General features: G+C 34.2%; 1 protein-coding gene across 1 annotated transcript; it reads right to left on the bottom strand.

Annotated features, from left to right (window-relative positions):
- Positions 1 to 201: 201 nt before the first annotated feature.
- LOC107945505 (S-adenosylmethionine carrier 1, chloroplastic/mitochondrial) lies at positions 202 to 10,912 on the bottom strand. The gene is made up of 13 exons (XM_016879545.2): positions 10,767 to 10,912; positions 10,469 to 10,594; positions 9,974 to 10,081; positions 9,550 to 9,636; positions 8,715 to 8,787; positions 2,702 to 2,792; positions 2,393 to 2,446; positions 2,208 to 2,303; positions 1,869 to 1,958; positions 1,091 to 1,142; positions 784 to 845; positions 611 to 691; positions 202 to 487 (listed from the first exon to the last, which is right to left on the bottom strand). The coding sequence occupies exons 2-13, from the start codon at positions 10,521 to 10,523 to the stop codon at positions 362 to 364; spliced, it is 975 nt and encodes a 324-aa protein (XP_016735034.1). The 5' UTR covers positions 10,524 to 10,594; positions 10,767 to 10,912; the 3' UTR covers positions 202 to 361.
- Between the last annotated feature and the right edge of the window lie 3,625 nt (positions 10,913 to 14,537).

Here is a 14,537-nt window from a genome sequence, read left to right as displayed (position 1 = left end):
CATTGGTGAGAATTTGTTTTATAAAGTTTTTGACGAAAAGTGTCAATTGTCTTTGACTTGTTGAGCGGTTTTATAAAGTTTCTGACAAATTCAGAAATTCTTTGTACGGGTTTTCAGATAAAGAATTTTGATAAGAGCATCTGATAACGTTTTATGGATTAAAATAATAGAGTAAAAACAAGAGAAATAGAAGAGTAAAAATTAGGTAATAAAAAAATTCATTTTTCTTGTTAAACGAAAATCGATCCTTACAAAATGTTTCTTCTCCATTAACATTTTCCCCCTTCTGAAGGAACTTTTAAAGAATGTTAAAACAGAAAACAACTTAAAACTCAGAAACATCTGAGATCGGTAAAAGGAGTTAATCATGCTTTGATTGCTGAGTGGGTTTGGAACGCCTCTCTGCAAGTAGTCGTTTCGTGCTTTCGAGGACGCCAAAAAAGATTGAACCGCCAATACCGATCCACAACACTCTTGGCTGAATGCCCTGCAGTTGAAATATATAAGTATTCATGTATGTATGTATGTATGTATGTATGTATGTGCTTATGTATGTATAAACTTATCCTGAAGATGTGAGGTAGTAAATTCTTCAGGAGGAGACTCCTACCTTAAGAAGAGCAGAGGGGCCTTCCTCCCTAATAATAGTTTGAACACAATCAAAGATTCCCTTGTACTGGTTTGCTGATCCCTATGGAAACCCACAGATAATCAACTCTCATCTTATTATGCCCTATTATACAACCATAAGGGTATATAAGTATCTTCAAGATAATACTATACCTGAACCATTAACCTCGTTTTAATAACATCCAGGGGAGTTGTTATTGCTCCAGTCAACGCACCTGTGATAAGGTCATATTAAGCAAGTATGGCATTTGATTCAAGCATCAGTCTATATTACTCGGACTCGAACATGAGTATCAGATAAGGTTGTGTGTTAAAGACGGTTATGCTAAATTCTTTTTAAAGTTTGTCCAAATATGTATTGGACATTGGTGGGACACGGGTGCATTAGGAAAAAAAAAAAAAGAAGAGTCCGGGTAACATAGATTATGGGATTGGGTACGTTACAAGAATCTCATGATACCAGCAAAAGCACCAATAATAGCATTCTCAGGATCATTTAAATCTCTTCGAGCCTGCAAAATAAAAAAGAAAACCCATAAAGTTATAAAGAATGCAATTATAAGTACGTTTATCTCATCGCATATGCAGAAAACATTTTTACATCAACAACAATCCTGCCCTCTCTGATGTCTTGATGATAAATCAATAGATGAGCAAATTTATGCAGCCAAATAAACTTAAACAACCTCCCCCGGGCTTCACTTGTAGTATTATCAAATACCTTGTAATGAAAATTTTAATTTATGTACTATGTTCCTCCTGATATTCTCTTTTGCTTAAAATTTTATGGACAAGTTGTGTTTAAGTATCCAACATGCCATATATTAAAACTTGCAGTTTATAGCTTATTGGACCAATGCCCTTAAGCTTCAAGTATATAATTTACCATAGATGTGGACCAACTTAAAACACAAAAACATATACGGAGGCTTTAGATTTATTCCTCAAGCTTTCAGCAAAATTGCAAGATCAGCATGCCTTTCTTAATGTCTTGGGAGTTTTCTTTGCTGCCACTAATTCTTTAATGCACAAAGAAGGAACTCATACACCATAGACGTAGAATGCATTAAAAAATAAAATAAATCATATAAAGTAGCTTTTGAATGCCATAGATTGCAAGATGGGGAGAAGAGGGGGCAATAACAATCAAGTAATTAGAAAAACGAGTGAATCCATCAGTTTAATGTGCCATACTACCAGCAATGGCATTGGAAAAGATCATATAGATGAGAGCTTACCGCTGCCTTGTAACCAATTCTAATTTGCTCGTAGATGCAGAATTGAATGGCATCAAATGGCAAATCTCGTAATAAAAAAGATCCATAACCCTACAACTTATAAACAAGGGTTAGGTGATGTACAAAATAATTCACAACTCGCAATAGCTTAAGGATTTTCATTCATGAAAAAAGCAACAGACTGATTCTCTCTCAAAAAAAAAAACACCCTCAACCTCCATATGGGACAGAAATAAGATTAGATGCCTAAATTTGACGGTCCAGAATATTATTAAAAACGAACAGATGTTTGAGGATTCATCATGGTAGGAGAGAGGGAAAAAGGAGGGCATCTCATACCGCATAGAGGCCCTTAAATCCCTCCTTTGATGCAATAACATGAACAGCATTAGATGCAGAAGTAAACTGCCCAGTCTGCATCCTCTGCTTTACAACCTGAGTTGTTAGCAAAAACAAAACACAATGAGAAAAGGACTAGTAACTCAATTTTCAATAAAAGAATATGCATAATCAAACATATCTACCTCAGTTGGAACACGAATAAGTGAAGCGGCAATTCCTCCTATGGCTCCTGCAGTCTGCACAGGATTCAATCATGTTAATAAGATAGTATAGCCAAACCATCAGTCAAAGTCTAACTAAACTTTTAATGATTGGGATGAGAAATCAAGGAGGTTATTCAACCAAATTTAGGTTAAGCTGGATGTTTCAAGTCACGGAAAAGGTTTATCCTCTATAGTAGATGTAGATCATTATAAGGATATATTAGCTCGTAGTTAGTTTATCATGAATGAAATATATCCATATCAAGAAGAAATAGAGGAATCCCTCACCAAGTGAGCAACGGCACTAAGATTTTCTGGGAAGAGCTTCAATAGTTTCTGCTTAGTAGGTTCATACACACCTACAAATAAAGCAGAAGCCCTGTGCATAGAAAAGTTATTACCAAGTTGGAACCCACAAGTAAGAAATAATAACTGTGGAAATCAAGGATGTTAACTAGCATTTGGTAAAAGGATTTTAGAAATAGTCATATTGATTGAGGTTTGGTAGAGAAAATCTATGAGTAATAATTGCATTTTGTAATAATGCCCATTATTAGGGCTTAATATCATGCTTTGTGATAGTTTCATGTTTATAAGATTTTAGCAAGTATAAATAGAGGATATTGTAACAAGCAAAAAGCATGAAAAAGAATAAAGTTTCCTTTTCTCTAAAAATTTCCTTTTTTCTTATCTTTCTCAACAAACTCTTTTTCTTCCAAAATTTCTCTTTCTCAACATTGTATCAGAGTAGGTTCTAAAAGATTCCTAAAAAAGAAGGGGAAACAAAACCTCCCAAATCAGCCATGGCAAGCAGCAGAGAAAAGTCATTTTAGAGGTATAATCTTACCTGGGAAATTAGATAACTCAAAAAGGTAATTATATGAGTACTCTAATTGTTAGACAAGAGAAAACCGGCATTCGGATTGTGGATTGAGGGGCATTTAACCATATGAAAGGTGATGTTGTCTAGATGAGCTGTAAATAGCTTAGGAAGATTAGCTTGAAATCCCTTAAATTGAGAGGATTCATTAGGATATTCTATTTTATTACGATTTAATTTTCTTTTTTTCCCTTTGTAATCATCCAAAAAACAGTGTATTCTAAAGGTAGATGAATAAGAATTTTAAAATTATTTTCACCTTATATTCCCTAACATTGTATCAAAGCATTAGGGATTTTTATCTGGGATTTATTACTCTTGAGCAACCTTTATTGCTGCATTCTCTTTCTGGTTTCTCCTACTATTTCGACCTTCATCACTGTCACTACTGCATAATTTTTTTTCCTTCTTCTTCTAAAGTTGTTTCAACCATCATCGCTACCATTGCCATGTGTTTTTCTTTTCTTTTTCTTTGCTACGTATTTCACTCCTTTACCTTGTCAACCTCTGGTACCAAATCAAATAGAACAATTCTGCCCATAAAATTGAAGATCTGCAGATTATTCAGATGGTCAACAATGAAGAAATTGAGACGTAAAGAAAGCCTTGTATGGGTTGAAATAGTCTCCAAGAGCATGGTTTGACAAAGTTAACAAAGCCATGGTGTTACAACATAGTTATATGTTGACAAAGGATAAGATCACCCTCCTTATAATATATGTTGATGACATAGTTATAACAAGACATGACAAAGAAGAGATGACTCATCTCAAGAAGCGATTGGCTCGGAAAGTTGAAATCAATGACTGGGAAAATTGCAATATTTCCTAGGAATTGAAGTTGCCAGATCGAGGAATCTTTATCTCCCAGAGAAAATACATTTTGCACCTCTTGACGGAAACAAGTATGATAGGTTACAAACTAGCAAAATTGCCTCTTGGGAGCAATCATAAGCTGCAAGCAGGGATGGCAGAGTCTGTGAATAAGGAAAGATATTAGAGACTGGTTGGATAAATTATTTATCTATTTCACACTAAACCAGATACAGTATATGCAGTTAGTTTGGTAAGTCAATTCATGCCTGATTCTCAAAAATCTCACATGCAGACAATTTTTCACATTCTACACTATCTAAAATCAGCTCTAGGAAAGGATCTCCTTTTCTCCAAGCATGGTCACCTCCCGATTGAGGCCTTTGCAAATGCAGATTATGCTGGTACTCCAGATGATAGTAGGTCTACCTCTGGATATCACACATTTGTGGGAGGAAACCGAATCACTTGCAAAAGCAAGAAGCAAGAAGCAAAAAGCAAACTGTAATTGCTCGATCAAGTGCGGAAGCAGAGTATAGAGCTATGGCTCAGGGTGTCTATGAGCTATTGTGGTTGCAAAAAATATTCGAAGAACTAAATTTGTTAGAAGAAGAAGGATTACCCTTATACTGTGACAATAAGGCTACCATCAATATAGCCCAAAACTAGTGCAACATGATTAAACCAAACACATTGAGATTGATCAACACTTCAACAAAGAAACTAGGTTCAAACTTCTTGTTGCAACCAAGCATAAAATGCACATGAAAATTCTTCAATCGCATATTACATCACAACCAATTCTGGTTCCTAAACTTGATTTCCTCATTCTCAACCTCTATCGCATCCAACCATGACTTAAAAGCAAACCTTAATATAAACTCTAGATTCTACTTAAGGTTTGTGATAAGGACGCTTTTATTACAATAAGAGTTTTAGTTTTATTTATTTATTATATCAAGTTTTATTAAGAGTTTTAGTTTTACTTATTTTTCTCTATTATATTAGGTTTTTATTTCATTCATAAACTCTAAGTTAAGAATTCTATTTTATGTCAATTAGGACTCTTTCTTTTGTTATTAACAATCTATAAAATGCTGCCAATATGAAATAAAGAGGTAAGCAATTATTCTATAAAAAAGAAACGTTATTTTCGGAGGGGGTTTAGTCAATGACGAATCTGCCTCTTTGAGTAACCATAGGTCAAAGCAAGAATTCTTCCTCGTCTAGACCCATGACTAGATCCTACACCAAGGCGCATATCAACTTGGTATCGGAGCCTTTTGTCACGGGTGATGAAGAGAATTTGGTAGCCAAACTGGAGGCTTTCATGGCACAAATGGCTACAAGGCAACAAGCATTAGAGGAGAAGATGGCGGTGTTATCTCTTTTGGTCCAAAAGACAACAAAAGGGTATTCAGAGAAAAATAGTGAGGAACAGGGCAGCAGCGAAGGCAGAAAAAGGAATTCAGACTTGCAACAAGGTGGGTGCATGGTGCCACGATACTCTAAGATGGAATTTCCCAGTTATGATGGTGTTGGAGATCCTTTAAGGTGGCTGAAAAGATGCGAAAATTTTTTGATAATCAACGGACTATCGAAGAAGACAAAGTAGGCTTAGCTTCATTCCATATCTTAGGAGAGGCACAATTGTGGTTTGATCAAATGGAAGAAGATGAGGCAAATCTTGATTGGGGGCGCTTCAAAGAGTGTTGTCATGTAAGGTTTGGGCCAGCTTTAAGTAATAACCCCTTGGGGGAACTTGCCAACTTGAGACACACTGGGACTGTAAAGGAATATCAACGCCAATTTCAATCACTACTTGCTAGGACTGCTAATCTTAAACCTCGACAACAAGTAAACTTCTTTACTGTTGGGTTGGTAGAGGAACTTCGAATTGATATTGAGACGCAACAATCAGAAAACCTTGGAGTTGCAATGAATATGGCTCGAACATTGGAACGTAAACAAAATGTCTCTTCCAAACTGTCGTCTCAAGCCATCCTGAACTGGCCAACTTCCCAAAGCACTGGCAACAATCCAATCATTCCATCAACTAAGAGCATTGCAAAGGGAGGGGGACAAACAATGGAACCAACAAGGAACAACCGCAAAATAGGTTCTTCTACACCATCTATTAAGAGATTGACATAAGCAGAAATGGTGGAAAGAAGGGCTAAGGGGCTGTGTTATAATTGTGATGAATCCTATTCTATGGGACACAAATGTAAAAGGTTATTTTGGATAGAAGTACCAGATGTTGAAGGCAAGCAAGATGAAGATGAGATAGATGATTTTGGATAAGTTTTGAAGCTTATTCTAAATTTGAGCTTGAGGACAAGCTCAACTCCGAGAAGGGGAGTAATGATATGGACACTTTTATCGCAATAAAAGTTTTAGTTTTATTTATTATATCAGGTTTTATTAAGAGTTTTAGTTTTACTTATTTTCTCTATTATATTAGGTTTTTGTTTCCTTCATAAACTCTAAGTTAGGAATTATGTTTTATGTCAATTAGGACTCTTTCCTTTGTTATTAACAGTTTATAAAAGGCTGCCAATATGAAATAAAGAGATGAGTAATTATTCTACAAAAAAGGAACGTTATTTTCAAAGGGGGTTTAGTCAAGGACAAATCTGCCTCTTTGAGTAACCATAGGTCGGAGCAAGAATTCTTCCTCGTCTAGACCTGTGACTAGATCCTACGTCAAGGCGCATATTAGTTTGATGCCAATATTGGTGCAGTTTAAGGGGAAACAACAATGTCAATAAAATTAAGACTGAACACTCGAGTAGGAAAGACTGAACTTAAGAAAAAGTTGGGTTAAAGAAAACCTCTAGTTAATGTATTAATTCAAAGAAAATAATAAGAATGTTGTGGTTGAAAATATTTACAGCTTATTTATACTAGGATTACAAATAATGTTTTAATCCTAGCCCAGGATTTAAATCATATATATTTTATGATACTAGCCTTAGATTTAAACCTTAAAGATAACCAATAATCCTAGCCCTTGTTGTCCATAATATGTCTAATAGTTAATAAACATTATTAAAAAATATATAAAATCATTAAAAGGCCTATGTTGTTGTTGCATTTCTTAATAATGATCATTATTAGGGCCTAATATCGTGCTTTGTACTAGACTTTTGTTTTTAATATTTTAGCAAGAATAAATGAAGGCTATTGTAACTAAAAAAGATCATGGAAAAGAAAAGAGTCATTTTTCTCTAAAAATTCCCTTTCTCAACAAACTCTTTTTCTCCCAAAATTTCTCTTTCTCAACAATAACATATATCAGTATATAATCACTACATGCAGTGATGTCTATTGCCTAAAAATATTTTGCCAACTATCCAAAAATGTTTCAAGCCTATAGACATGTTCCTGGAAACATGAATGACCACTAGTAAGATATTTTCTTCTTCCAAATGCCATGCAAAGTTACTTAGAATAGTAAAAAAGAGAGGGGGAGAGCGATTGAAGTAGAAGAAACATCTTAAAAGTTCAACTATAAACTCCTTGATTAAACAAATTGAAGAAACTTCAATTTGGTTTATAAAGGCAAATAAGAAGTTAAATAATTTAGTACCATACAAACAGAAGTTGCTTGAGGTCGGTTAAGAAATACATATTCATGATAAACAAATATTTCAAGGCAATTAACAACCAGCAATGAGCATATAAATTACACTTCAAACAACCAAACTTAGTACTACTATTTTGCATGAGCATAAAGATATGAGTCAAGCTAAACCTTAGCAACATGTTGAGTTTATTTTGAACAAAAAACCTAAGACCAGTCTCCGTTGAAGTTCGCATATAGCATATAAGTTGGCACAAAGGAAGGCTTTATACGGAAGGAAGTTGCTTCTACAGAAGTTCAAAGCATGGCATGATAAAGCCTATGTAGGTCAAATGCCAAAAGCTAAATGGCAATTGAGAGTTTCAACTGCCAATTGGTGCCCAATAGGTAGGCTTTTAGAAAGTCTATGAATGCATAAATGTTTCAATTTGAGTGAGAGCCCAAATGGTTCCATAGGTGCCCAACAGGTAGGCTATTAGATTGAGTAGAAAGTCTAGCAATGCATAAAGGTTCCAATTCGAGGGAGAGCCCAAATGGGGCAGGCAAGAACAAGAAGCACTCATCGTCTGATGGATGGCAGCTCTAATAAGCGAACAGGTCGCTGTCTTTTTGTGCAGGTATCACTGTCTATGATTAATAGTAGCCACAACGACAAACTAAGACACTGATATCCTTGTGTAACTGCTGCCCAATAATGATCTTTTAGTCATCATCATTATCTCCACAAAAGAAGACATGGTGACATTTGTTCCCCTGAAAACTTTCTGCTAGGGCTGTTTTACTTTTCAGTTACTTGCAGTGTTTGCATTAAAAATCACAGAGTTACACCTTAATTATAAAGCCAAAAAAGGGGAAATCAAATCAACCACCCTGTGAACTGATTTTCACATCTCAATAGTAATTTGTACATGTTCTAATAAAAAAGAACCATCTTTAGTAAATATGACTACTGAATCACAAAACAATTATCACATACTAATATGCTTGTGAAATAAGAAAGTTCTGCAATTCAAAGGTACTTACGGTAGGACACCAGCAAGATTACCAGCTAATCCTGAATAAAGCCCCTTCAAAACTATTTTACCTCCACCACGAGCTGCCTAGAAGAAAGAAGGTAAACTTCAAAAGGTTTTGATCAAAAAGCTAAAGATAAAACCAAAACAAGCACTAAATGAAATCTTCTTGAGTTCCTTGTCCATATTGAATCCACAATAAGAAGCATTTCTATCTCATAACTATGACAGGTTAATTTATTTACAAAGAGATTTACACAGATTTTGCACTTGGACCAAATGTGGTTCATTTTGCAGGAAAAGGAAAAATCATTAGCAGATGGCCACCTAGCACCAGTCATGCAAATTAGGCAGAAAAACCTGTGATAAACAGGAATGTAAAAATGCAAAACAAAAAAAAAAAAGAGAGAGAGAAGATGATCTATTAGCCTAACACTTCTTCTGGTAGAAAGAACAAAATTGGAAGTAAAATTCAAAGTGATAGAACCAATTTCATCTTTTGTCCAAAGGAAATTACATGGATTTACATCTTTTCACTCACAAGATTAAATCCATTCAGTAATGGAAGAAAATGGCAGAAAGAATCATCCCACAACATTGAGTTATTTTCATCCCTAATCCTATTCCTTCATTGCGTACAACCAAACAACTAAAATATACAAGATGATTTTCTCTTTTTTCCTCAGCATTCCATTTTACTTTCCCCTTTCCTTTCCCCATGTCCCTCATAAAAAACCTAATGTGTAAAAGTCCAGGTAAAGACTTGGACTGCTGGACTAGACATTAGGTGGAAGTAAAATCCATGACCACCATTATAGCATTTATTTCAAGTACTCAAGAAACACCTGCCTGCAGCCGTGTCTTTATTGTATCAATTGGGTATAAAGCAGTTTCAACCACAACACCAGCTGTACCTCCGGCTATGATTCCCTCTGCAAAATTTTCCATACAAGTAATACATTAACATATTGGCAAACATTACCAAACTAGCCACACTGATAAACAGTGAAGGCAGTTTTGATAAAAGAAAAAAAAATTACCACTGAATCCTTTTTTCTCATGTTTGAACAGGCAAGCAAAAGTGTCTCCACATACACATATGACATAAAGACTCACGCTCATACGACAAACCTTTTCATAGCTGAGTTTATTCTGTAGTTCGAATAGGATTTTTTTCTTCTTTTTTTTTTTTTTCAAGTACATTATCTATCCAATTTCAATGATAGTCTGTTTTCCAAAATGGCAGCTCAAGCAATTTGTTATACATACCAAATAAAATACGAAGAAAATCAAAAGGCTTTTCCTCTTCCATGCTGACTGATGCAAAGCACTTCTTTGTTTGCAGCTGTAAGTTTTTAATCTTCCTATTTGATACATCTGCAAAACATGCCAACTGTTCAAACAATAAAAGGCAACCAAAAAGAATTATTTTTTTTATACAAGGATGCTTTGGTCACTGGATAGGGCAATGAGTTATACATGCTCTGGATTCAAATCCTGAGACTACTCTATGTCACTGGTAACTCCATGAACCAGCAAAGCTAAACTCCGGGATCAAATGTACACGTACACATACATATATCTAGTAAAGTTAATCCATGGATCCTGGCTAACTATGTCTGAAATCAAAATTCTTAAAGAAAAACTGATTGTAACAGTTAAACCCACAAGAAAGAAAAGAAAATTAAACCCATAAATTTAAATATAAAATAAATCAAAGTATGCCAAAAACTTATATAAATATAATTAAAGTGGGTTAATTACCAGAAGATACTAGAGAAGAGCTCTTGGTGTCAACAGCCAGTGTAAATGGACCCATGTTAAGATAACCAAACCAAACACTTTTCGACTCTCCACTATAATACTATCACTGGACTGAAGAAGAATTTCCTGAAAGATTAAAAACATAAAATGCAGAAAAAGAAAATCAAACACTGAAAATAATTTCACCCCTAGAATCTAGTGAGAGAAAAAAAAGGCAAACGGTTGCTTCAATTCAAACTTTTAACTTATGTTTATGAAGAATATATCATATTGAGACATAGAGAAGGAAAGAAGATACCTTATTGGGAGAGTGGTAAATTGTTCCGTTTGGCAGACAGCAATACAAAGAGAAAGAGATAGGAAAATTCTCGTCTGGTTTTTCAGTTTTTTGTTTTATTTTTAGGAATTGTTTTATTATGTTATTTTTTATCCAAACAATAACCCAATTTTAAATTTATTTCAGCCTTCAAAATATTCTAATTATATATGTAAACTAGATTTCTATATGGGTTAAGCTACCTACTCAAGCCCAAATGTTCATATGAAAAATTGGGTTAAGCTACCTACTCAAGCCCAAATGTTCATATGAAAAATTGGCTTAAGCAAAAAAAATTAGTCGATTTAAAATATGGATCAAGCTCGAGTGTGAACGTTCAAGTCTCATGTCACGGGTCGTAGATCAAAATTCGTGACGAATGCACACAAGACGTCTCATGGATGTTAATAATTAAGGCTCATTTAACCCACTTGAACTAGCCGATTCATAGAATACATAGAGAAACCTATTTATTTGAAGTCTTGGTGGCCCAATAGAATGCTCCAGTAAAACTAGAGTTATTATAGTTAATATTTGTAATATTAAGGGATAATATTGTGTAGAGTTTAAATCATTAGGACTTTCATCTTGTAGATAGACTTTAATCTCTTCCATTGATGTAAATTAAACTATACCGTTGAATCTAGAGGAACTTAACTATAAATAGAGGCATTCCCCCTCATCATCTCATTACATCTCATTCAAAGTTATTGAATATATTTGAGAGCATTTACTCAAACACTTGGCGTGCTTAGTTTTTTTTTTTGTGGCTTTTCTATTCAATTTGAGTTTCTTTGTCTTTTTTAGTTTGCTCTCGTTTTATTCTAGTGCCTTAGAGAATTTCCTTTATAAATTTTCACTTTTTAAGAGTTAGGCTAACTTAGGTAGATTTGAAGTAAAGAAATCGCCTAAGGGTGCATGGTTTAATAGTCTAAAGTTCTAGCTCCGTGATACGTGAACATTCAAGACTTAAGCTTGGCCCAGCCTATTTTTAAGTTTATAATATTTTATATTATGCTATTTTGGTAAAAGTAATAGGAAAACCCCTGTACTTAGGGCTAGATTGCATTCCAATCCCTATACTAAAATAAAAAGGCCAATTAGCCATTTTAATTCTTAGACTAACTTGAACTTTTTGCGTTTTTAGCCTCTGTCAAATTCCAAGTTTCCTTCATTCATCTAAAGTCTTATATTGGACTTAGTGCCCTTAGTGTATTCATTTGTACACTTATAATTTTTTTCGAACAGATTGGTTTATAAAATTATTCATGAATTACATTAATATCCTTCGTATAATGTCCTCATTTAGTTTTTGTATGCAAAGCCAAATAAAAGCAAATCTTAGCTCACTGGTTGTCTAATATTTAACTAATACTAAATGGTATTACATGGTTGGATCATAATACGAAAAGATAGCTTATATTAGTATACAAACCTAAACATGTCCTTAATCTAATCGAAAATGAGCAAACTTATTGAAAGACTAATATATCGTCTATTAAGTCCAATTGGGAGATGCCTTGTCTTGGGCATCGGAACGGATGTCTCCCAGAAGATAGAGACATAGCTGTGATTGAATGGACCGACAGTACACCGGACTGGACCCAAGTAGAATAGATCCTGAACCCGTTTATGGATTTATTCACTTGTGACGTTCATAGTGTGGCATACCTTAATCCTGAGTAAATGATGGACTATGTATGCGTGACTCGTATACTTTGATTTAAGCTGTAACCTCCCAAACCCGACCTAGACATTATGACTAGATTGAGAATACTACATGAGCCACCGAAATGGCTAAGCTAACTTACATTACATTTGAAGACCTTAAATAAACTCATTTTAGAGAGAATTGTAGTTGAACTTTGAGTTATCTTAAAAGCATTCATTCATTAGGTCGTGTATACTTAGGATTCATTTTATTGTTGATAGTATTGTTTTAGAAAAATCGTTTGCTTGACGCTCTTCTTTAAATAAACCTCGATGTTAAACTAATACAGTAGAAAAAACCATTTTTCAAGTCATTTTGGAAACTTAGTTGCTTTATCGATTTATTTTTCAAAAACGGTTCCTTTGCAATGCAGTAGAAACTAGGGAACAATATCAAATTTACTTAAGCCCGATATCATGCATTATCCGATTATTATGCTTGAGTAATCCATGCATGCAAAAATCCCAGAAGAAAAGTTAGTAAGCCACAAACAATAAGTCATTAAAAATTACAAACCAAAACCAATATTTATTGATTAATACTTATAAAAATAATAATCTGAGTTCCAAGGAGATTTTCAGTGTGCTGGGTCTGGTCCTAGTTTTTAGGTTTACTTGAAAAGTTAAACACTATTGGGGGTGAGCTCATGAAAGCTCAGTGTGGTGGGTCTAGTCCTAGTTTTGAGGTTTACTTGAAAAGTTAAACACTATTAGGGGTGAGCTTATGAAAGCTCAGTGTGAGTCGAATAGTTTTTTAAATACATATAAATATAAATATCAAATGCAATGAAACATATTAGCTTTAACAGAAGAACACAGAACCATTATTGGAATTTCATATAATTACATAGTCATTATCAAATTATGTCAAATGGTGTATGAGCATGAGACATCATTCATTCGAGTATTAATCATTAATTCTGATACCATTCAATACAACACATATCATAAATCAATAACGTTCGAATATGTCGTGAGCATGATGCAATACAAAAAGATTCTTACCTATACTATTCGCTACACACCACGAGTTCCCCAGAAATCGTCATCCGAACTCTAAAAAATTATGGGCTTAAGCCTGTTGTGGTTAAAACCACCGATAACAATATGCAGAAAATTCTGCCAATAAACATGCGATAAATCGTTATTCCCCTCGGTACTCCAGGTGCAGTGCACTCACTACGAATAATGCAGACTTAATATGTCGTCGGTACCCCACAGAACTACTCCGTCATCCACAAAATCCCAACCTAATGCATATGCAATATGTCACATAATCTCATACATAATCATATCTCAATACTTTTCACATTCATTTGACATGTTCAACATGTCCTCAATAATCACATACTTTCAGTAAATGAAAATAGTGTTCCAATCTTTCAAATTACCATTGTGTTGGTATAAATCAATATCGTTCAATTTCACATACTTTACGGATTTTCATTGTGCATAAATAACACTCTTTTCAGTACACAATATAACAAATATCTCATGTGTTTAAATCATACATAAGCTTAATATCTCAACACATTATGTCATTCAGTCAAACATTCTCATATCTCATAACTAAAATATGCAATTATAAAGTCAATCAAACATTCATACTATCAAACTAGCAATTTTGCCAACATGTCAATCTTTTAAGGCTCAAAACATACTTGGTTCGGCCACTCACAAAATCAATAATTTGGCTATTAAGTCAATCCAATCAGCAATCTAATTTATCATATGTAACATGATATTTAACATTTTCAAAAAAATTTATGAGTTTAGGACCCACGCCTTATTTTTCACTTCCTCGCAACACACTAGCTAATCTTACAATTTTCCTTAATAATTCCTTAAACTAACCTAAACCAAAATTCAGTATAAATTCAATCAATTCACCATTAAGCTAACCCCCAAACACCCACTTATGAGTTTAAACCAATTGTTGAAGTTATAGCTATTTTATGAATCCAAACTAGTTAGACTCCTTACATTATATCGATGCGAACCATACATACAATCGTTCTTCGCCTTTACGGATGATTTGGAGCA

Source organism: Gossypium hirsutum, chromosome D12 (assembly GCF_007990345.1).
Source record: "Gossypium hirsutum isolate 1008001.06 chromosome D12, Gossypium_hirsutum_v2.1, whole genome shotgun sequence".
Classification (NCBI taxonomy): Eukaryota; Viridiplantae; Streptophyta; class Magnoliopsida; order Malvales; family Malvaceae; genus Gossypium; species Gossypium hirsutum.
Note: the sequence above shows the minus strand (reverse complement) of the source record. Positions and strands in the feature narration are given on the sequence as shown.

Coding starts and splice junctions, on each gene's coding strand:
- LOC107945505 (XM_016879545.2), bottom strand. CDS start 10,523: ATGGGTCCATTTACACTGGCTGTTGACACCAAGAGCTCTTCTCTAGTA. Junction 10,082..10,468: donor CTCTTCTCTAGTATCTTCTG/GTAATTAACCCA, acceptor CATGTTTTGCAG/ATGTATCAAATAGGAAGATT. Junction 1,959..2,207: donor GATTTAAGGGCCTCTATGCG/GTATGAGATGCC, acceptor TATAAGTTGTAG/GGTTATGGATCTTTTTTATT.